At 39.7% G+C, this 22,686-nt stretch overlaps 1 protein-coding gene across 1 annotated transcript in view; it reads left to right on the plus strand.

The window, feature by feature from the left end:
* Positions 1–22,686, plus strand: part of LOC121420662 — a 187,285-nt gene that overhangs the window by 30,862 nt on the left and 133,737 nt on the right. The window contains exons 19-37 of the mRNA XM_041615325.1: positions 594–758; positions 1,414–1,563; positions 2,502–2,876; positions 3,250–3,467; positions 4,723–4,915; positions 5,536–5,718; positions 6,521–6,640; positions 6,928–7,155; positions 8,848–9,072; positions 12,172–12,357; positions 13,187–13,417; positions 14,365–14,481; positions 15,390–15,582; positions 16,642–16,817; positions 17,388–17,649; positions 18,254–18,534; positions 18,977–19,072; positions 20,286–20,591; positions 21,188–21,356. Coding sequence (XP_041471259.1) covers positions 594–758; positions 1,414–1,563; positions 2,502–2,876; positions 3,250–3,467; positions 4,723–4,915; positions 5,536–5,718; positions 6,521–6,640; positions 6,928–7,155; positions 8,848–9,072; positions 12,172–12,357; positions 13,187–13,417; positions 14,365–14,481; positions 15,390–15,582; positions 16,642–16,817; positions 17,388–17,649; positions 18,254–18,534; positions 18,977–19,072; positions 20,286–20,591; positions 21,188–21,356 — 3,874 coding nt within the window. The remainder of the gene's footprint in view (positions 1–593; positions 759–1,413; positions 1,564–2,501; positions 2,877–3,249; positions 3,468–4,722; positions 4,916–5,535; positions 5,719–6,520; positions 6,641–6,927; positions 7,156–8,847; positions 9,073–12,171; positions 12,358–13,186; positions 13,418–14,364; positions 14,482–15,389; positions 15,583–16,641; positions 16,818–17,387; positions 17,650–18,253; positions 18,535–18,976; positions 19,073–20,285; positions 20,592–21,187; positions 21,357–22,686) is intronic.

Consider the following 22,686-nt stretch of genomic DNA (forward strand, 5'->3'; position numbering starts at 1 on the left):
AAACGTCTGACAAAACTCAAATACTCACACATGAACGCAATCATAATCCCTCCTGTGTGATATTGATATTAGAGTGCAAGCTTCACAGGGGTTTTGCATTGTCTATGCTCATTCAGCTCACAATATTACTGATTGGATTATTCCTTATTAAACGGGGGGGGGGGGGGGGTTCAATTTGACCCCCCCCCCCGACAAATTTCGTCACTACCCTGCCGCACAATTTTTGTTTACCTCGCCACTCGCTGACTTTTTACTTTCAAGTCTTATGCATATTTTGAGACCAAATTTGCAATGCCCAGGTATGTGGTTCCGAAATTACTCCAATCTGTTTTTTGCAATGTTCTTTTAGGTTTGTGTAGGTTTATAATTATCATGTGTCGTGGTTTTGTACGTTGTACAAGTATCATATATCATTCAATGCCATAAGTTTGTAAATGTGTATTATATATTGTATTCTGTGTACGGTATACCAACAGCCAGAATATGATTTTTATGCCATGTTTAATATACTTTACTTGAACATGACAATAAATTTTGAACATCTGAATATCTATATCAAACATCTTTCATTTTCTCTGAACATTTTCTAACAGGAGAAACAATCAACCCACCTAAGCCATGCAAGCCTGGCTATTACTGCCCGCTCCAGACCCCTAGCCCTGACCGGTACCCATGTTTGGCCGGAACGTTCTCCTTCTCGTCCAACCTCTCCAGGGCAGACCAGTGTGATCCATGTACTCCTGGCTATTACTGCCTCGGTAAGCAGATCCTAACTGAATGATTGGCTGAGAGCTGTCACATGGGGGCGCTGTCTAATTTTAAACACTTTTTAGAAGATGCTTATTTGAGGCTCTGTATGAGCAATATTTCTCGCTGATGTGATTCATGTATTCCAGGCTATGACTGCCTCGGTAGGTATATCCTAATTGAATGATTGGTAGAGAGCCGTCACGTGATGGCGCCGTGTAATCTCAATCACATTTTTAGCAGATACAGATGGGTAACGTGACATTTGCGAAAAATGCTCCTCTGCTAACATCTTTGAAGATTAAGGAGAGGGTTTGAACATGTACATGTATACTTTGGGTCTTTCTACTACCATATCATGGATATAATTACATGTACGTGTGTATTATTTTATTTTTTATTTTTTGCTGGAGTTTCTGCATTTTATTCATAAATCAACGAATGAAAATAGAATGATACAATAACGATGACGTAAATTAGTACATTTTGTGTGACAGTCGAAAATGTAAATAATGAAACAGGCTGAAAAATACATACATAAATGAAGCATGTAAAATAGTGAAGTGGGTAAAAATGCAGGGGCTAGCTATAATAAGTTTTAAAATGAATTTTAAAGTTAAATGAATGAAAATGATTGCAAAGAGTAATATGTATTGTGTTTTGCAGGTGGAGGAGCAACAGAAGACGATGTATGTCCACCCGGGTACTACTGCCCAGAAGGGACGGAGTTTGCTGAGCAGTACGGCTGCCCCAACGGGACCTACAACACAGAGTATCAAAGACACAATGTATCACAGTGTATGACCTGTCCACAGGGTAAGTGTTACGCAAAGTAGCTAATTCACAAACATGCTCCCAAATTTAGACCATGAATTATTCATTTTGTTTTTGGCATAGCAATAATGATATTCATAATGATGATGAGGAGGATGTTGATGATAATTATGATAATGATAATAATGATGATGATGATAATAATAATGATAGTAATAATAATAATAATAATGATGATAATAATAATAATAATAATAATGATAATAATAATAATAATAATAATAATAAAGATGATAATAATAATAATAATGATAATAATAATAATAATAATAATAATAATAATGATAATAATAATATTAATAATAATAATAATAATAATAATGATAATAATAATAATAATGATAATAATAAAAATGATAATAATAATAATAATGATAATAATAATAATAGTAATAATGATAATAATAATAATAATAATGATGATGATGATGATAATAATAATGATACTGAAGTAATCATAACAGTTTGATTAATAATAACAGAACAATAATAATGGTAATAGAAATAGAGAATACATGAAAAACAATAATATAATCATTTTAAGGGACCTATGAAATACAAGCCTTGCTTTTCATTTAGGTTCCACCCCATTTTTCCAAGAAACTTTTTTTTTAATTATCGTACTAAGTCAGGGAATGCTTTGTTATTTTTCTAGACATATTCACATTTTCAACTATATATGTAATTCAGTGTTTCTTTGTTTATCATGTATGTTTAATTCTGAATTGTAAAATAAAATGGGAGGAATAATAAATTCAAATCAAACTAAAGATTGCTTTATATCCAGTGCATATGTTAGTTAAACTATCAGGTCTTTATGCACTGTAGATAATTTGAAAAAAAAAAAGCCAGGAGTGTACTTTGCCTCTAAAACGTCTTTTGAAGGATATTACAATCTTCAATCCCATTTCTTTTATCAGGTTCTTATTGTGAGTACGGTGCAGTCAACCCTATTGAGTGCCCTGCTGGAACCTACATGCCTTACGGTGTGGATACCAACGGTACCCTCTATGGTTCACCAGCCAAATACCAAGACAACTGCATGGACTGCCCCGGCGGTTCCTACTGCTCCGCCAACACCATATATCCGTACGATTGCGGTACTGGAACCTTCTCCAAGCCGGGGAAGAGCAGTTGCGAGACGTGCGAAGCGGGGTACTACTGCGACAACGTGACGACTTCGTACACTGATATGACGACGAACAAGCGGTGCCCGGCAGGGTTGTACTGCACCACGGGTCTTAACGGCCTGGATGAAGCGGTGAATTGCAGTGTCAGTCACTACTGTCCTGAAGGTAATTGGCTGCGGAGTGGATGTATATGTTCCTGTGAAATCCGTGTAAACCTAGCTCTCCCATAAGCAACAATAGGTTGCCAGGGAAGGTTCTCTGTAAATATTCGAAATAGATTTTTTTATCTTCAAACAATAATAATGATGACTCTAACTCTGATGCTACATGTAATATTCTTTCTTTTTTATCTCATAAATTTCAAGAGTACAATAATGACTACACCCAGTTGTAGTTTGCAAATGTTCTGTGGACATATGATTCGATACTCGATATCATCAATGTCTGCTTATTTGTGATGAAAGTTTTTGCTTCTCTGTCCTCCTACATGTCAAGGGAAAAGTAACGACCATACCCTTTTTTTGTACCCCTTTCACAGCCACGCCCGAGGAGCTCAACTGCCCTGTCGGTACCTACAATCCCTCTGTCGGTATCGGTGCCATCACCGACTGCACCGCTTGTGACGCCGGCTATTACTGCTTGGAGGGTATCTCAACACCGACGGCGCCGTGTAGTGTGGGCTTCTACTGCCCAACCAACATTGCCAATGTCTATGCTTCCTCACCGCCGCTCATCGGATCCTATGGACCAGAACAGGTATGGAGTACACTGAGGCATGAATTCTGGAGTTGGGTTTAATTTAAACTCAGGTTTAAAGTTGTGGCTTAAGTATGGGAAGCCAAAGGTATCAAAATTTTGTATTAAGTTGTATGTTTCTTATGTATACTGTGCTCTTTCCTGATTCATCGATGATGAAGACGATCATCTATTTATACTTCCTAGACAATTATGAATGATTTGAGAGCCAAAAGAGCTGAAGTATGATATCTCTACTGTTAGTGATTTATGTAACAATTGGCTTACCATACTTAACCCACAACTTTAAACCTGAGTTTAAATTAAACCCAACTCTAGGATATGGGCCCAAATCTCTAGTAATTTCATCAGTTTTTAATAACCCAAATTGACTTCTAGCTCTCTCTAAAGTTTGTAAATACAGAGCTGCCAATTTGGTAGGATATTATCCTATTTAGTAGGATTTTTAACCCTGTCTGGGCGGGTGGGGTGGCCCTCAATTTGCATAATATTTTCGCGGTGCGTAATTTTTTGACCGTGCTGCTCACTGACTTTTTACTGTCAAGTCTTGTGCAACTTTTGAGACCAATTTTGTGTCACCTGGGTATGCGGCATTATGTAAGTGCATGTCAGACAAAAATTGCTCAAAAAAATGATTTTGTGTCAATGCAAATGCAAATTGCATTTTCAACAAAAAATCATAAATGTTTGAATATCTTTAGTGTTGCTGGTCTATTCTTTTCATGCTGTCAATGATCTCAGAAGTGTCCCCAACAAATTTCAATGAAAAAAAACAATGAAAAACAAAAGGTCCAAAAACACGGAAATATGTAAGAAATTGCAAAAAAGTATTAATACATAAGAAATAGATCTGATGCCGCATTTTTGTTCATTTACACTCGCTAAGAAGTATGATTTTGCATACTCATTACGCATTAATTAGCATAATTACTTGATGGAAATTTGCACAGAGAAAAATTACTGTACAATTTTTGTAGATTATGTCCCAGACAACCTGCGTGCCAATAATCGGCGGGATGGCGCGGTCGACAGTCGACTCTTATTGGAAAGCTCCCCAGAGAGTGGAAAAAATGTGAATTTTGTGTGAGCATGTCAGAGTCCAGGGTATTAATATATTACTAAAGCGCTCAGAGATGTTGTTCCAAATGCACTATACTGCTAATATATCTGTTGAGTACTTAGAAACTTTATTCAGATGTATGAAGCACTATATAAAGCAGAATTCTAAACTTATAAAAAATTTTCCTTGTTCCAGGTTGCTTGTCCGGCGGGAACTTACCGAGACACCACAGGAGCTCGCTTCGTCGAGGACTGCATCCCTTGTCCAGCTGGGGAATACTGTACCCAGGGCATTGCCAATGGTATCGTCTGCCCTCGAGGGTACTACTGCCCGGACAACTCAACGGCACCTGTCCCTTGCGCTGCTGGCCGATATGGAAATGATACAGGTGAGCTGGACTCGCTTGAATTTGTTTAAAAGTCAGTTGGCCGTCAGCTGTCACGGGGAGCGGTTTGTTAATGTTTTGCTGATCCTAGACTTTGTGAAAAGCATTGGGAATATCTGTAATAGACACATCTTTGGAGGAAAGCGAACTTGGTTTACCAAGGAGAATCCTCTGGCTTAGCCCGCTTAGTTAGAGGCAACTGTCGGGCCAGGGAAAAATGAGTTAGTGACTCTTCTATGAGGCAATTATTAGTGGCATTACAGAGCAAGGTGTCATGGTCTAGTGGTTCAGTCACTTGACTCTTATACCAAGGGTCGAGGGTTCGAACATCACCAGGTGCTAATGCCCTTCGGCAAGGCATTCATCCACGTTTGCCACTCTCCACCCAGGTGTTAAAGGGGTACCCGGTAGGATGTAGACGTCAATGTGATAAGATTGGCATTTGTGCCCCGATAAGTAAACAGTTGCCTGGCCATTTATCCAAATGGTGTTGAATTCCCCAGGAAAACAGGCAATATCATGTCTTTGACTCGAATGCTGCAGTCACTTATTTTTACAAAGAAAGATTGGTGTAAAGCAGGGTTTGGCAGGAATAAATAACCTCTTATTACCCTTTATTCCAGGCGCTCAAGCATTGACCGACTGTCCGCTCTGTGATCCTGGATGGTACTGCGATGCTCCGGGTCTCCAGACCCCCCGGGCCCAGTGCGACCCGGGTTACCTGTGCTACGAAGGGGCGTACACTTCCACCCCGACGGATGGGGTTACGGGAGAGCTGTGTCCTGCCGGAGGCTTCTGTGTGACAGGTAGGCAACACAGTGTGTGATGTTTGGATTGATGCTGGTTGTGTTGATAATGATGATGAAGATGGTGGGGATGATCGTCTACTGAGGCAGTTGTGATGACGATAATAATAATAATTGGCATTTATATAGCGCTTTATCAATCTGCGACTGTTCAAAGCACTTTACAATTATTATTACCCGGTCACTGGATTCATAGCATCCCAAGCAGCCTGTTAGGCGCAAACTTGCTAAACCATAGTGGTTTTGTTGTGTTATAATGATGGGGGGAGAGATACTTCTGACTTCTATGGCAGTGACGATTATGGTGATGATGATGATTGAGGATGAGGAAGAGAATTGTGTTATTAGATGGTGATATTGGTTATGATGATGTGATGATGAGGATGATGATGATGTGATGATGAAGATGAAGATGATGAAAAGGATGATGATGATGATGATAGATGATGATAATAACGTTAATGATGAGGGTGATAATGCTCTTGTAAGGTTAGGATACATGCACATATGATCTTGAAAATGATGATGAAGATGATGGTGATGTTAATAATGATGAAAAATGAAAGATCTGTCATGAATTGTCAACTACTATTTACTTTTGCTAGGATCATTCGTGAATGCCCCCTGTCCTCTGGGAACCTGCATGTACAGTCGGAGCAGTCTATGACAATGGTGATGATGATGATGATGATGATGATGGTGATGATGATGGTGGTTATGATGTTGGAAAGATGACAATGATATAGATAAACAATTTCCCTGACTTTGTCAACTAACAGGCCTTTTTGATTTTCTTTCCCAGGCTCATTCATCAGTGCGCCCTGTCCGCCAGGAACCTATAGTAATGTATCCGGAGCCGTCGATGCGCAGGGATGCGAGGACTGTGACCCAGGATTTTACTGCAGCAACGCAAGAACTCCAGGTAGGTCGGGTCAAAGGTCAAGGGTTACTGAAGAGACATGTGAACCCTGATCTTTCAACCTCAGCATAGGACAAAGAACATGTTTGGGAAATGCAATGGCATTGCACTTCAAATTGGAATATCATATCAAATTTATATTTAATTCAATGTCAATTCATCTCAAAGAATAATGGATTCCTGTAAATATAACTCCAGAATTAAATGTACTTTTGTACTACCTGTTATTATTTGAGGTTCTCTTGTCTTCTTGATAAACATTCCTTACTTTCTGTTATCTTTGTGAATAGAACCCACTGGGCCGTGTAACCCTGGGTACTACTGTACTGGTGGATCGAGCACGCCTAACCAGACAGTCACGCAGCCGGGGTACTACTCGCCCTCTGGATCCACGCAGCCGTTCCCCTGTGCTCAGGGCACCTACATGCCCTTCGACAGGGCTGGGTCCTGCTTGACCTGTGAGGCGGGGTACTACTGCGAGGAAGAGGCCATGACCAACATGACAAGATGCCCTGCAGGTAAATTTCAGGAAAATTCCTCAAGAGATTCCAGCTTTCAGGCTTTGCCAATTACTGGCCCTGGGGAGCGTTTCATCAATATTTTTGTCCGACAAGTTGTCGGATCTGACAAATTTCTTGGATTTTGATTCGCCTAGAAGCAATGTTACTATGGTAACTTTCGGATAAAACAGGACTTGTCAGATAAAACATCCGACAATTCCTTTCATGAAATGCTCTCCAGATATCTTTATGCTTTTACGTCTTTTTTTGGTATGTGTGGCTTTGATAAAAGAAACCAACACCCGTGGAGAGGTTCAATCTTATTAAAAAGATCATAATGAAAGAGACAATTTGGAACAAATTCCACCAAAATTGGGTATATTCAAGTGTCAGAGTTACGGAACTTTGAAAAGTCTTGTCTTACATGTATTTCCATGGGCGTCCTCAAATCAGCAAACATGCTTCACAATGGTAGAGCGAGTGGGTAAAAAAAATAATTGTTAGTGCTGTGTTTATCCAGCCACTCCTGATCATGAAGGACTAAACTCTATAATGACGTCAACTTTTGTGCCAATTCTTCATGCAGAGATAATAATAATAATAATAACGCAGTTCTTGTATAGCGCACATCACATTATGTCATAACGTCCCTATGCGCTTCCAAAGGACTTTAGCCCGGCAGCCTTTTACAGTGCGGTGGCATTTCAAGGAATAAATTCCTGCCAGGTACACATTCACCTCACCTAGATTGCAGCACATTGTAGATCAGTTTCATGCTGAAGGAAATTATGCCATGGCTGGGATTTGAATCCATGACCCTCTGTTTCAAAGTCAGATGACTAATCCACTGGGCCACAACGCTCCGCACAGGATGCCAGGCTCAAGGCCTTTGCCAGATTTTGGAAGGGGATTTTGGTTTTGGGTAGACGGAACGGGAGGGTGACCAAGGAAGACATTGAAAAAGCAAGTGGAGGGCATCAAGGCAGGAATTAGAGGAAGGTGCACAGAATAGGGCAAAGAAGAGCAAAAGGGGTTGAAACAAATATCCCTTCATGTTATCAATCTAAACCCCATAATCGAGGACTTAACCTTGTTGGAAATCTGGACAGCTACCGACTATATTTCTGACAATTCTTATTAGAATATAAGATACTAGAATCTTTAGATTATTAATATTATCATGTTACAGGTAAAAGATTATTGCAGCAACAATAATTTCATGAGAAAGTCTTTTAAATTATGGTTAATTACCACCATACTGTATTTACAGTAGATCTAGATCTGGTACATTTAATAATAATAATATGCAACATTTATATAGCGCTTGATACAAATATTTCTAAGCACTGCATACTATTACCCTGGGCTTAGCACGGCTACCCTGATCGGGCACATTGAGCATTCAAGGAATTTCTTCCTACCAGGTACCCATTTACTACACCTGGGTCGAGAGTGGAGAGTGACATTTATACAAACTGATCTTTGTGAAACTATGCAGTCTTGGCTCAAAACATACAAACACTTGGTGGTCATTTCATTAGATTCTGTCCGAACTCATTTTGAGGGTTGTTACCACAATTGGTATTTATCTTTAAGCAGAGCTCATTGGGAGAATTTTTTTTTCGGATTTGAAGTGGCTATTTTCAGTAAATATGACATTATTATTATAACTATTATTATTATTACTCTGTTGTTGCTCTTTTTCACCAGGTGCCTTCTGTCCTGAGGGTTCTATTGTCTACTCTCTGTGTCCCACCGGAACCTACTCCAACCTCACCTATCAAATCCACGAAGACAACTGTACCATCTGCCCTACTGGTTACTACTGCGATGATCGGGGCGCCATCCAACCGACGGCCAAGTGCTCTGCTGGCCATATTTGCTATGAAGGAGGCCTGTACGCTACTCCAGTCTACAACAATGATTCCTCGGATGGTAAGAGATGAGTTATTCCTGATTGGTTGAATTTATTTAATCATGAAAATAGGGAGGGTGATATTGAAGCACAGCATTTAAAGGACAAGTCCACCCCAACAAAATGTTGATTTGATTAAAAAGAGAAAAATTCAACAAGCATACATGTAACACTGAAAATTTCATCAAAATCGGATGTAAAGTAAGAAAGTTATGACATTTTAAAGTTTTGCTTAATTTCACAAAACATTTATATGCACATACTGGTCAGTATGCAAATGAGGAACTGATGACATCACTCACTCACTATATCGTTTGTATTGTATTATATGAAATATAAAATATTTTTATTTTCTCATCATTGTCATGTGAAATGAAGTTTCATTCCTCTAAGAACACGTGGAAATCCATTATTTTAACATTTTGTGCTTCAGGCAAGATGGTCCTAATCGTCAAATTTGTAAAAATTGAAATATTGTATAATTCAAACAATAAAAAACAAGAAATAGTGAGTGAGTGACATCATCAACTCTCTCATTTGGATGTAACTGGCTCGTTCATATGACTATTCTGTTAAAAATAAGCGAAACTTTGAAATGTCATAACTTTCTAATTTTACATTCGATTTTAACGAAATTTTCTGCATTGTGCTTGTTTGATTTTTCTCTATTTATTCAAATCAACATTTCTCTGGGGTGGAGTTGACATTTAAGTTACATGTATATCCTATGATTTAAACATGCATTTACATGTATATGAAAGAGAAATGTTTTTTAGGGACTCTTTCAATGTCAATTACTATTGTATTTTCATTTTCAGACAATGAACATAACAACAAACAAATACATACTTAATAAACAAAGCTGCATAAACATCATAACTGCAGTTACAAATAATGTTATGGGAAAGTGATGGGTAAATCAATGAGTCGTAGTTTCAATACACATTCTGATAATGAAATAATTACTGGTAATAACATATGAAAATAAGAAGGAGGGACATATCAAAAAGCAGAGCTTGTATTGGTAAGCCCATCTTGTGATCATAAACAGCATAGAATAAATCCAATTAAACCAGCAAAAGTAAGAATAATCATAAATTTATGATTTTCAGTTGAAAATACAATTTGCATTGACTTTGTACACAAAATTAACTTTTTTTAACTCTTCATGCGTTTAGTTCGCATTATTGCACATCCGTAGGCGTGTTTCGTTCGCATTTTTGCACAACCACACATTTCCCATAGACGTCCCCTGTCCCATTGTTTTTGGAAGAATTGCATGCCCCGGAGCGTGACTAGCTACAATGTATGGCCTGGCATTTGTGTATACCATACAAGTGTAGCGATCAATCAATGGCACGTGCGACATTAGTTTAGCGTTCGACGGATATCGCAGTTTACAAATTACAGAATCGTTGAGTTTTCCCAAAAAATCAATACATCCTGACTAATCCTGATCACAGCCAGTAAGTTCATTGAAAAAGGAGAGGAGAAAATCAATAAAAGCCCTTCTCACAAACAATACCATGGCCAGGTTTATTGTTAGGAGTCTGTGACTCATGGCACGAATTTTGTTGGAAGTATTAGGAGAAAGCATTTAGAAAATGTAAATTACTATACATTTTTCCATAATTTATCCAATAAATTTATATATGATAAGAAAGCCCAGGAAACACTCTACAAGTTTGCTACACAACATTTTCTTTCAAAATGATCAGATAAAAAGTTACGGCACTCTAAATAACAGAGTGTATTATACTGCGTAGAGGGGATCATGCTAAAATAATGCAACACACAGGGGGTTTACAGGTGAACGCATGAAGAGTTAAAGGAATTTTGGTCTGACATGCTCTTATGAAATGTTGCGTAAATTTTCTATCAGGTACCCGGGCGTTACAAATTTGGTCGAAAGATGGGCAAGCCTTGAAACTAAAAAGTCAGCAAGCATAAAGAATTTTTGCGGTGGCGTACATGTAGTCGACAACAGATTCCTCGGGGGGGGGGGGTTACAAAGGGTTAAGGTCAACTTTTACATGTAGTTACATGGAGAATCTAAAGCTGCTCTACTCACTACCACTGATTTGAGATTTCATTAAAGGGGAATCCAGCCTTGGCCATAAAATGTTATGTTGGGAAGGAGAAAAATAAATTAAACAGAATGGTGAAAGTTTGAAAGAAATCGGACAAGCAATGAGAAAGTTATAGCTGCTTTAAAATTGAGATCGCTAATACTATGTAGATTTCAAATTGGCAACTGTGTAAAGTAAATTATGACAAGGGCAAGGACAACTTTTCCATAGGCCATGTACTTTATTATCAGGGATTGTGGTTTTCTCCTAAGTACTCATTCCTCTAGGGCAGTATTCTAAATATAACCCAGGTAGTATATTGTAGTATGTCCTCATGAAAGAAAAATATAATTTGAAATAAAACTTTTGGGAAAAATGACATTTTAGCCATAAAATGTATTGGAGTACATGGAAGAGTAGTCCTTGCCTTACATCACTATGACATCCCATATGCGGCCAATTTGAAGTCTCCATGGGTATAGTGATTACCAATATTTACAACTTTTAAAAATTCATAACTTTCTTGTTGTTTGTCCAATATTGTTCAAACTTTCACCTATCAACTTGTCTGATTTTTCTTTTCCTTATAAAAACAAGTTTTTATTTGGGTTGGATTCCCCTTTAAAGATAAATACAAGTTGTGGTAACGATCTTAAAACGAGTTCAAACAGAATCCAATAAAATAACCACCCAAGTGTTCATATGTATGAATGAAAAACATGTGCCAAATGGCTCTGGAAAAAAAATGTGTTATTGCTGAGAAATGAGTAAATAAGCACAGAATTTCATGTCTGGTATTTTTCCCAATGATATTAATACATTGTCCCACATATGCCTTTTAGTGTTAGTGATCATAAGCAGTATTATCGGTTTTGAGCTAAGATTTCATGATTTCATAAAGATAAGTTTATTTCAAGGTACCAGAACTAAAACTATGATGAGGTAACATTTAACCTTGATTTTAAAGACCTCATGGAACTATTATTTGCTGCAACTACTTTCTTTTGCCTTACACGATCTGTCATCCTCTATTCATCTTGTTATACAAAGGTCAAGTCATAGTGACGTGGGGTGACCAATGTCGCACCGGTCACTACTGTCCACTAGGAACTACCCTGATGGTAGAATGTCCCCCAGGAACCTTCCTGACCTACCAAGGAGCTGCGTCGATCGATGAATGCGTTTCCTGTAATCCTGGGAAGTACTGCGAGATGGCCGGTGAATCACAAGAAACAGGTAACATATCACTGCTCTGTTGGGCATTAGCGTACCTACGAGGGGGCAGAGGGTGCAGACTGCCCCCATGTATCCCTGTCCCCCCTGACGAGTTCCAACTGATCCCTGGCCCGCTCCTCTGAACTTGAAAACTCGAAGACCTTTTTTTTTTGCTTGTCAAATTTTTGGCGGACGAATTTGCCCCCCCCCCTTTGGAAAATCCTAGGTACACCACTGCTGTTGGGTCTCCCTGGTTGTCAGAAAGAAAAAATCTTGACTCCTTTTAGAGAGAAAAAAAATGTTTTATTACTTGGGCACGAGAATAATTACATGTAAACCGTCCAGAAACCAAGGGCCCATTTCATAAAGCTAGTTATATTCATCCACACTGTGCTGCACTCGACCCGGGTGAGGTAAATGGGTACCGGCAGGAAGTAATTCCTCAAAAAGCTGTGCGCACCAGAATCGGTAGACTAGCTTAGCTGGGGTAAGATAAGAGCGCCTTGAGCACCTAGCAAGGTGGATACATGCGCTATACAAATCCTATATTAATATTATTATCATTATTTGCGATAGCAGTTAAAAGCTACTGAAATCTAATTGGCTGATATTAAATTTGTTATAGAAATTTGGGATTTTTCTATTAAACAAGTCTAAAGTCTACATGAAACAAGGCCCAGAAGTGTTCCAAAAGTACCTCATGCTTGTACTTCTTACCCTCAGTAACATGCATTATTTCTTATTCTATTTTATCTGTTTTTGTTTGATTCTAGGCTTTGTATGTGCTTGTAGAATTCTGCAGCGTGGTTTAATTTCACGTTACATAATTATATTTATTTGTGCTTGATAGGTGACTGTTTCGAGGGTTACTATTGCATCGGTGGCGCTATACGAGGTGATCCGCATGACAACGTGACTGGTCAGATCTGTCCTGAGCGGTACCACTGTCCCTTGGGGTCGTCTGTTCCGATCGTGTGTGAGGAAGGGACGTACTCCAATACGACCGGTCTCTCAGCTTGTCTAGATTGCCCGGCTGGAATGTACTGCCAGCCAGATAATGACCCAGTGCCCTGTCCACAAGGTAATACTAGATTAAAGTGGATTAGATTAGATTAGAATACAATAATAATGATAATAATAAAGACTTATATCGCGCCAAATCCACTCCGTAGAGTGCTCAAGGCGCTTTTTAGGAAATTAAAAAAGAAATTAAGAAGAATTGAACAGAAATGTTTTGAGGTAATTTTTGAAAGTTTCAGAAGTCAAGCACTGTTTGATGTTATGAGGGAGGCTGTTCCATAGCTTCGAGGATGAGTAAACAAATGATCTTTCACCCCAGGTTTTGGAAACTTTGGGGGTAACAAGAGAATTGGAAAGGGAGGAACGTAAGGATCTTGAAGGGGTATAACTTTTGATCAGTGAAATAAGGTACTGGGGAGATGAGCCATGAACACAATGGAAAGTTAACAACAAAATCTTGAACATAATACGCTGTTTTACAGGGAGCCAATGTACTCTCATCTAATCTAATCCAATAGGTTGGATTAGATTAGATGAGAGTAGATTTGAGTTAAATGGACCAGATTAGATGAGACAAGGTTAGAGTACGTTAGATTAGATTAGATTTGAGTAGATTAAGGTGGAAAGGGTTAGATGAAAGTAGATTAGATTGCATTGAATTAGATTAGACTAGCTTAGAGTGGATTATATTAGATTGTATTAGACTAGATTAGAGTGGAATAGTTTAGATTAGACTAGATTAGATGGATTAGATAGAATTAGACTAGATTTGAGTGGATTGAATTAGATGTGATTGTTGTCATTTGATTCAGTCGATTTGATTAGAAATGGTTATGTTTATTTTTGTTGATTAGAAGTGGAATTTCTTCTTGTACGTGAAAATTTAATAAGTATAGATTGAAGTCATTATGAGGGATTGAACATTCCTTTTTTTGCCAAGAATTTGTCGGGTTTTTTCTGGAGCCTCTCCTTTGACATTCAACCCATTCAATATTTTGGATCCTTCAGGTTTTTACTGTCTGGGGGGAGCCAGTTCGGGCAACGATCCTAGACCTTGCTTGAAGGGTTACTTTGGAAACAGAGAAGGGCTGATAGCTGAGTCAGAGTGTACTGAGTGCCTTGCAGGTAAGCTATTCATGCAGACATGGTGGTGGTGCTGGTGATGATGATGACGGTGGTGGTGGTGGTGGTGATGATGATGATGATGATGATGGTGATGGTGATGATGGTGGTGGTGGTGATGATGGCGATGATGATGGTGGTGGGGGTGGCGATGATGACGGTGATCTTGACGGTTATGAGGATGATGATGAAGGTGATGGTTATGATGATGATGATGATGGTGATCTTGATGGTTATAATGATGATGATGATGGTGGTGTGGTGGTGGTGATGACGGTGATGATTGGGATGATGGTGATGGTGATAATGACAATGACGAAGACAAAGTTGGCGATATTGATGATGATGACAATATGATATTTGTGGTCATAATGATGATGATTATGGTTGTAATGATGACAAGGATTGATTGGTAGTAATGGTGATTGTAATGGTGGTTATGATGTTAATGATGATTTGATTCACAGCAATGATAGTAAGCAACACAGCGCCAATAATTATGGCACTGATTGCGGTGATGGTGACGAGGGGAAATTGCCATGAAACAAAACAACCCTTGTGTATATCCAAGCCACCAGCTGAAAAACTTTTGTGTCTTAGAAAAGAAAAGGCGCAGATTCTGATGCACTTAGTTTGGCGCACATTCTTGATACACCTGTGATGTAACGATAGAAAGCAGATGTGATCTTCTCATCTGTGCAATCTTAACAATTTTGATGGAATTCCAGGAGTGATTCGAGCAAACTTTCCACTACGAAATTTGTACTGCCGACTTGTTTTATAAAACAAATAATGCACATTTCAAAATTGGTGAATGTTAGTGACAATGCAGCCATCTTGGGTATTCACAATAACATCCAAAAGCAATATCCCGATCTTATATTTTCAATGTTTTCTCCCTGTTCATCCAGGTCACTACTGCGAAGAGGATGGCCTGGCTAACGTGACCGGTCCCACAGCCGCTGGCTTCTACTCCAAGCAGCTGGCCTATCAAGCCGGTCCTTTTGACATCACCACCAGTACTGATTACAGTGTATGTCCCTTGGGATACTACTGCCCAGAGGGAAGCGGATACCCGACACCTTGTCCGAAGGGACGATTCGGGTGAGTAAGGATATGCGCATTAGGCCCCCGTTCCACTATGCCGATGTTGCTACGGCTTGACGTACCTTCAGATCGGTTGGGATCGGGGGAAAATGAACCATTTTACTTGGGGTCAGCAGAAAAATAAAGGAATGGGGGATGTGCCACTGTCAGTACGCTAGGAAAGACCTAATTATGCTCATCCTACAATTGGCACTGTGTTGCTTATGCTTTTCCCTCTTCCCCCACGATTCAATATGCACGTTTTCTGTTCAAAATTTTTAGTCAATCACGCCGATCTGAGTAAAAGGCCCAGCTGTTACCCCGTCTTCACAATATTGTTATTGCAATTTCAACCGATTCCTATCCCGCTCTCTGCCGGTCTTATGATCGGGACAGATCGGGGTTTCAGATGGTGATAGTCGAACGGGGGCATTAGTTAGGCAAGTTGTCAAAAGTCTTTACGGCATGTTTAAGCAGGAATGCCGCTATAAAGATGCCATGCGTCCTTTCATTGCAGCTTTCCTGCAGTCCACATTGGTTTGTCTATGGTGACTCTGATGATTTGCAATGGAAAGCTCCTGACAGGATTCGGACAGGAAAGACATGGCCCTGACCCTTGGCAAAAGTTCCTATTCATGATGATGATGATGATGAATAGAATGAGCATTGAATTTGAAAGTATTATCTGCGACTATACTTTGGTTGTGGGCTCCTTCTCTTTTAATGCTACAAGTAGTGGAGATGACAGTGTCCGTCAAGTAGTGTTGCAACATATGCACATCAAATCAAAATATGTGCGGCTGGTGGATACTGTCGAAACACAACGATGACGTCCCCCCACCAATGTGTTCCTTAGACTGTATTCCTGCATCGAATCTAATCAATTCAAAATAAATCCAAAAGATATGATTCATTGTTCACAGAGCTACGCAGCTGCTATAGGCTGAGACTGACTGTACTGCCGGTGAATACCGTCCAAGCACAACAATGACAGCCACAGCTCGACAGTGTTTCTGAAACTATATTGCTACATATCAAATCTAATCAAATCAAAATGATATGATTTTTTGTTCACAGAGCTACGCAGCAGCTGGAGGCTGAGACCGACTGCACGCTCTGTACTGCAGGTGAATACTGTCCAAACACCACAATGACAGCCACAGCTGGACAATGTTCTCCGGGATGGTACTGCATTGAAGGTGCCACTAAGAGTATGCCTACAGACCCCGCTGAGGGAGGAGAGTGCCCAACTGGTAAGTGGTCACTGAATTCACCCTTAAAAATTCCTCAAATTGTCGGTAGTGACAATAACCATAAGTTCCAGGATTTAGCTTGGGTGATCCAGTAACTTCTGCTAGCTTGAAGGTAAGAATAGGATACAGCAAGAGGGATGATACAAGCAGCAAATTTTGGATAGTTCCTCCTCAAAACGTAAGAAGAGATTAAGAACACGGTGCGAAAGTGGGTCCAATTGGATTAGCGCTAGCTACGGTATAAGTAGACTGGAAGATGTCAAGTCACACATCACCGGACAAGAAGCACATGTATTCTAGTTCAGTGCACAAACTTCAAGAATGTCTTTGGTTCGAATGCCAGCCATGGCCTGATTTCCGTCAGCAAGAAATTGATCCGCCATGTGCTGCACTCGATCAAGGGGGGGAAAGCTGTACCTGGCAGGAATTTATTTCTTGAAACACTTCCACAGCGTAACAGCAGCTCTGCAGAAGCCAGTTTATTATACTGCATTTATTGTCAAGAGCTTCAAGACTTCTGATTATTAGGCACTATATAAGCTAGTACTATTCATTATCTTCTCAATCAAGGTCATTTCTGCGTCGCCGGGTCAGACTCGCCGTCACCGTGCATCGCCGGAAGATACAACAACGAGACGGGCCGCTTCAATTGTCGCAGCTGTCCCATCGGGTTCTACTGCACTCAGAACACGACGGTACCCGAGGAGTGCAATCCAGGTTACTACTGTCCTCTAGAGACGGCGACATGGGACGAGCACCCGTGCCCTGAAGGGACGTTTAACAACCTGACTGGACGATCGGAAGAGAGCGATTGTATTCTTTGTTCACCAGGGTGAGTAGAAGGGGAAAAATACAGTGGTCTCTAACTCTGAAATGCCCAAAAGAGCCCTGGAAAATGAAACGAGAAAATTTTCATTCAATGGGATGTTCAAGCTTCTCCAATGTTGCAGATTCAGCCAATAGGTAGGAAATGTAGTCCCCTAATTTTTTTTTTTGCCTGGTGAATGATCTTACTATTATTATTATTATTATTATTATTATTTGTTTGGCGTCACCTGTGCCTGGGAGGCGAAAAGCGAACTGAATCACTATGACCCGCAGGTCTCTCCTCCCGATATAACTGATTGGGGGGAATGCAGGTGGACCACTACACCGGGGTTACCCCCTACTCTTATACGAATAGTGCAGTGGGTTCTTAACGTGCAAAGGTGGTGACTTTCCTCTACACGGGGCCTCCATTTAACGTCCTATCCGAGGGACGGATACATTTGAACCCTGGACCTTCTGGTTCTAACCTGGAGAATTATCCACTGAGCCACAGCCCTTCCAATGGCATGCAGCATTTTGAATTATTGTATTAAGCTCTGAATATTACTTATCATTTCATTATTAATAATCCATTCATTCAATTTTGTATCTTTCAATTCAATGTTCAGCACATACTGCGAGCTGCCCGGCCTGTCCTTGCCCACCGCCGAATGTGACGAGGGCTGGTACTGCATCAACGGATCTCAGTTCTCTAAACCGACTGACCCGTCTCAGGGTGGTCAGTGTCCAGTTGGTCACTACTGCCCCCAGGGGTCAGTCTACCCGATCTCCTGCCTGCCAGGGATGTACTGCGATGTGGTGGAGCTGGCTTACCCGGCCGGGAACTGCAGCGCTGGGCATTACTGCACGGGTGGAGCTGAGACACCAAGTCCTGAGGGAGTTGCGTCAGGTAAAGGATTTTTTCGTTATTAACCTTGGCCCTGTCTTACAAAGAGTTACGATTGATCTGATCAACCTTCAGTATATGGAAATCCATCAATGTCATAATATTTTCTTTAGGAAATATGCACAATGACCTTTGAAAACCATTTCCTTTTTATCTATACAAACAGACACATTGGTGGTCATTTCATTGGATTCTGTACAAACTCATTTTGATATCGTTACCAAAACTAGTATTTATCTTTAAAGTATGAGTTTTAGTTGAACTTAACTCTGTGTGACCACTCCACACTCTCGTAAATAAGTTCAATTGAAGTGAATTGAATCACAAGCGATGGAATAGCAGATCTACTGACCATGCACATATATTTCAGAACACCCATGTTAAAAGCTTGTTTGATGCGATGAATTTCATCCAAACATTTTTTCCCCTCGAATCCAATTTTCAGGTGATGTGTGTCCGAGTGGTCACTACTGCCCAGAAGGAAGCGAAGAGCCACAGGAATGTCCACCAGGGACATTCTTGAATACAACACAAAATCAAGGTAAGTCTTAAGTTCAGTCTAATAAAATTGTGATCACTATGGTCGGCCATTAGGTACTTGACCGTCATGGAGGAGCTGTGGTGTAGTGGTTCTGACTCTCGCCTTGTAAACAGAGGGTCGTGTGTTCGAATCCCACCGCGGTCTGGCGTCCTTTGGCAAGGCGTTAATCCACACTTTGCCACTCTCGACCCAGGTGCTAAATGGGTACCCGGTAGGATGTGAAAGTCATTGTAGCTTGTCCAGTATTGTGTGCGCCTCACAGGCGACTGACTGGAATACTCCCCAGGGAGTGGAGGATGTGCACACATTGTGTGCGGGAATGACTGATTGAATCCGATGACCGGGGTAATAATATATCTGTAAAGCGCTTAGAAACGTCGTTCCGATGGATTAAGCGCTATATAAAAGCGGATTATTATTATTATTATTATGTGCGGGATCCTTTGCTTGGCTAAGACGCTGTGGATGGGAAAAACCTGTTACATGCAATCTGAATCCATATTTAGGTGGTAAGCTGTGCTAAATAAGCTGAAATAAAATAGGGCAAAACAAGTTAAAGTTGAAAGTGTTGAATTTTAATGTATATCATGCTGTCTTTTTAGTTCAATGTACATGTACATGTACAGTGACGATGTAAATAAGAACATATAAATAAAAAAAAATCAAGTGATTCATCCATTTGAACACTAAATATTATCAGTAATATTCCTCATAGTGTACAATTTATTTTATTGAGATAAGCAGAATTTGAAATCTGGAAAACAAAGTAATATATCTATTTTATATGTACAAACTAATGTATCTCAACTTTCTGAATACTAGGACGATTCAGTAAATCAGAATGATAAAAAGTACAATGAAGCCCATTTTTTGAAACCTGTTAATTTGAGTTTTTCTCAAGCCATATACTCAGCTGTAAAGTGGTGAAAATGTATTAAACTTTTATGCTTTTGATTGGTGATCTGTCAGTGACAATATTCGCATCGGTTAGGGTCTTGAAAAAGAAGGCAATGTATTTCCATTGATATCTACGAGTTCTTCATTTTGAATTATTTCTCATTTGACCAGTATACCTATTTTGTTAACAACTACAAAATAATTTAGATGTATATATGACTTGTGTGAGAAAAGAAAGGGACAGTCTTTAAGGAACCCCCAAAATACGTTTTCCTCAAGACCTACTACATATTTTTTATGTGCATTGATTGACCAGCCCTGTCCGACTGTCTGGATTGCCCTGCGGGTATGTACTGCTCAGGATACGCCAACAGTCACCCAACGGCTCAGTGTGACCAAGGCTACTACTGCCCCTCTGGACAGAACATCTCTTCTCCGTACGAGTACCGCTGCCCCCAGGGACACTACTGTCCTCTCGGGAGCCCGGAGGCGATCCGTTGCCTCTCGGGTTATTACCAGGACGAGGAGTTCCAGGAGGACTGTAAGACGTGTCCTGCGGGATTCTATTGCGATAATCGCCTGGAGCCGGTGGTCCTCTACCAGAACTCGACTTGCCCTGAAGGTGGGTGGTAGCCATTGTCGTGTTGTTAAGGGTGATGGGATAATGATGATGCTACTGCTGCTGTTTATGATGATAGTGATGGTGGTGATGATGACAATGAGGATTTTGATAATGATGATTATGATGATGAGGAGGAGGATGGTGATAGTGATACTGCTGATGGAGATGGTGGTGATGTTGATTATGGTGATGATTGTAATGGTGATGATGGTGACTATGATGATGATGATAATGATATAAAAACATCAGTGATGCTCGTAGTGATAATGCTCCTTCAGATTTCAATGATGATGGCAAGCTGGTCCAATACTCATCTAATTACATGTAGATGCTGTCCAACGCTGTGCAGACTGGTATTTACTACATGATACCAATCAAATGTTACTAAATACACTTAATGTCCATCAGGTGGGCTTTTTATGAAAGTTGTCAGTTGTGACTAAACTGTCAGTGCAGACAATTTCTGTGAAATCCTTGGTTTTGATTGGCGGAGAGGCAATTTCTGGCCTCTGACATTTACTTTACAAACAGTCGAAGAAAATAAAAAAGTGAGTGCTGACAAGTTTCATGAAACCTTACCCTAATCTCTGTACTAGGTTCCTACTGCCCGGCTGGGACCCGTTATCACAATGAATTCAAGTGTCCTCTCGGAACCTTTAGCAATGTGACTGGTCTCAACATGAGCTCTCAGTGTAGCCCTTGTACCGGAGGCTTCTATTGCGGAGAGTTGGGTCTGACTGAAGCCACTACACCTTGTGCTGCTGGGTGAGTGTATTCTTCTTCTTCAAATCATGCTGTCTCCTTCAATTCTCAAGATTTGTTCAGTATGTATTTTATAACAAAGGACCCCGTCTTACAAACTTATAAAGAGTTACGATCGATCAAATAAGTTGTAACTCTATGGAAATCCATCAGTGTCATAATTTCTTCTACATGAAATTTTTAAAATGTCCTTTGTAAACGAAGGAGAACACACCAAATTGTCAAGAAATCAATGAATTCATGGATATACCTGCATATCGAGATTTTTTTTTTTGAACAAAACACATTTTATATGTTGATATTGTTGGCCGTCCAGAGTTGCGATTGATTGGATCAATCCCAACTCTTTGTAATACAGGCCCTGAAGGAGTTGACTTGTGCTAGCTATATGTTCATGCATATGCATTTATTTTTCAATTCATGCTGGTTGCATACATTGGCCCGTATTCTTAAGTCAGGTTTAAGTTAAACTCCGGTTTAAAGTTGTGGTTTAAGTATGGACAGCTAATTGTTACATAATCACTAATAGTAGAGATATCATAAGATAAGTATAAATAGATGATTGCCTTCACCATCAATGAAATCGGGAAAGAGCACAGTAAACATAAGAAACATACAACTTAATAAAATTTTTGATACTTTTGGTTTTCCATACTTAAAACACAACTTTAAACCTGACTTCAGAATACGGGCAATTGTATCGTTGTTGTGTGTCCTGTCATTTGAGAAGTTCACAATAACATGTGTTAAGTTTCTCGGAGGATGTTCAGATTTTCTTTGTGTATTTTGAATTATCGAAGAGACAGTGGCCCGTATTCTGAAGTCGGGTTTAACTTAAACTCAGATGTAAAGTTGTGGTTCAAGTATGGACAGGCAATTGTTACATTAATCACTAACGGTAGAGATATCATATTTCAGCTCATTTGGCTCTTAAATCATTCATAATTATCTTGGAAGTATAACAAGATTATTGTCTTCACCATCAATGGATCAGGAAAGAGCACAGTAAATATAAGAAATGTACAACTTAATAAAAAAATGATACTTTTGGCTTCCCATACTTAAACCACAACTTTAAACCTGACTTCAGAATACGGGCAATTGTATCTTTGTTGTGTGTCCTGTCATTTGAGAAATTCAGAATAACGTGTTTAGTTTCTTGGAGGATGTTCAGATTTTCTTTGTGTATTTTGAACTATCGAAGAGACAGTAAAACAAAAGGAGTAAACACTCTCTGTCAGCCACAACTTAATTTCTAGCTGGTCATTGTATTTTTTTGTCTCTGACACATTCGGCGATTTCTATAGTCAACAGATCTGGGCCCCATTCTTAC

Source organism: Lytechinus variegatus, chromosome 8 (assembly GCF_018143015.1).
Source record: "Lytechinus variegatus isolate NC3 chromosome 8, Lvar_3.0, whole genome shotgun sequence".
NCBI classification, from domain to species: Eukaryota; Metazoa; Echinodermata; class Echinoidea; order Temnopleuroida; family Toxopneustidae; genus Lytechinus; species Lytechinus variegatus.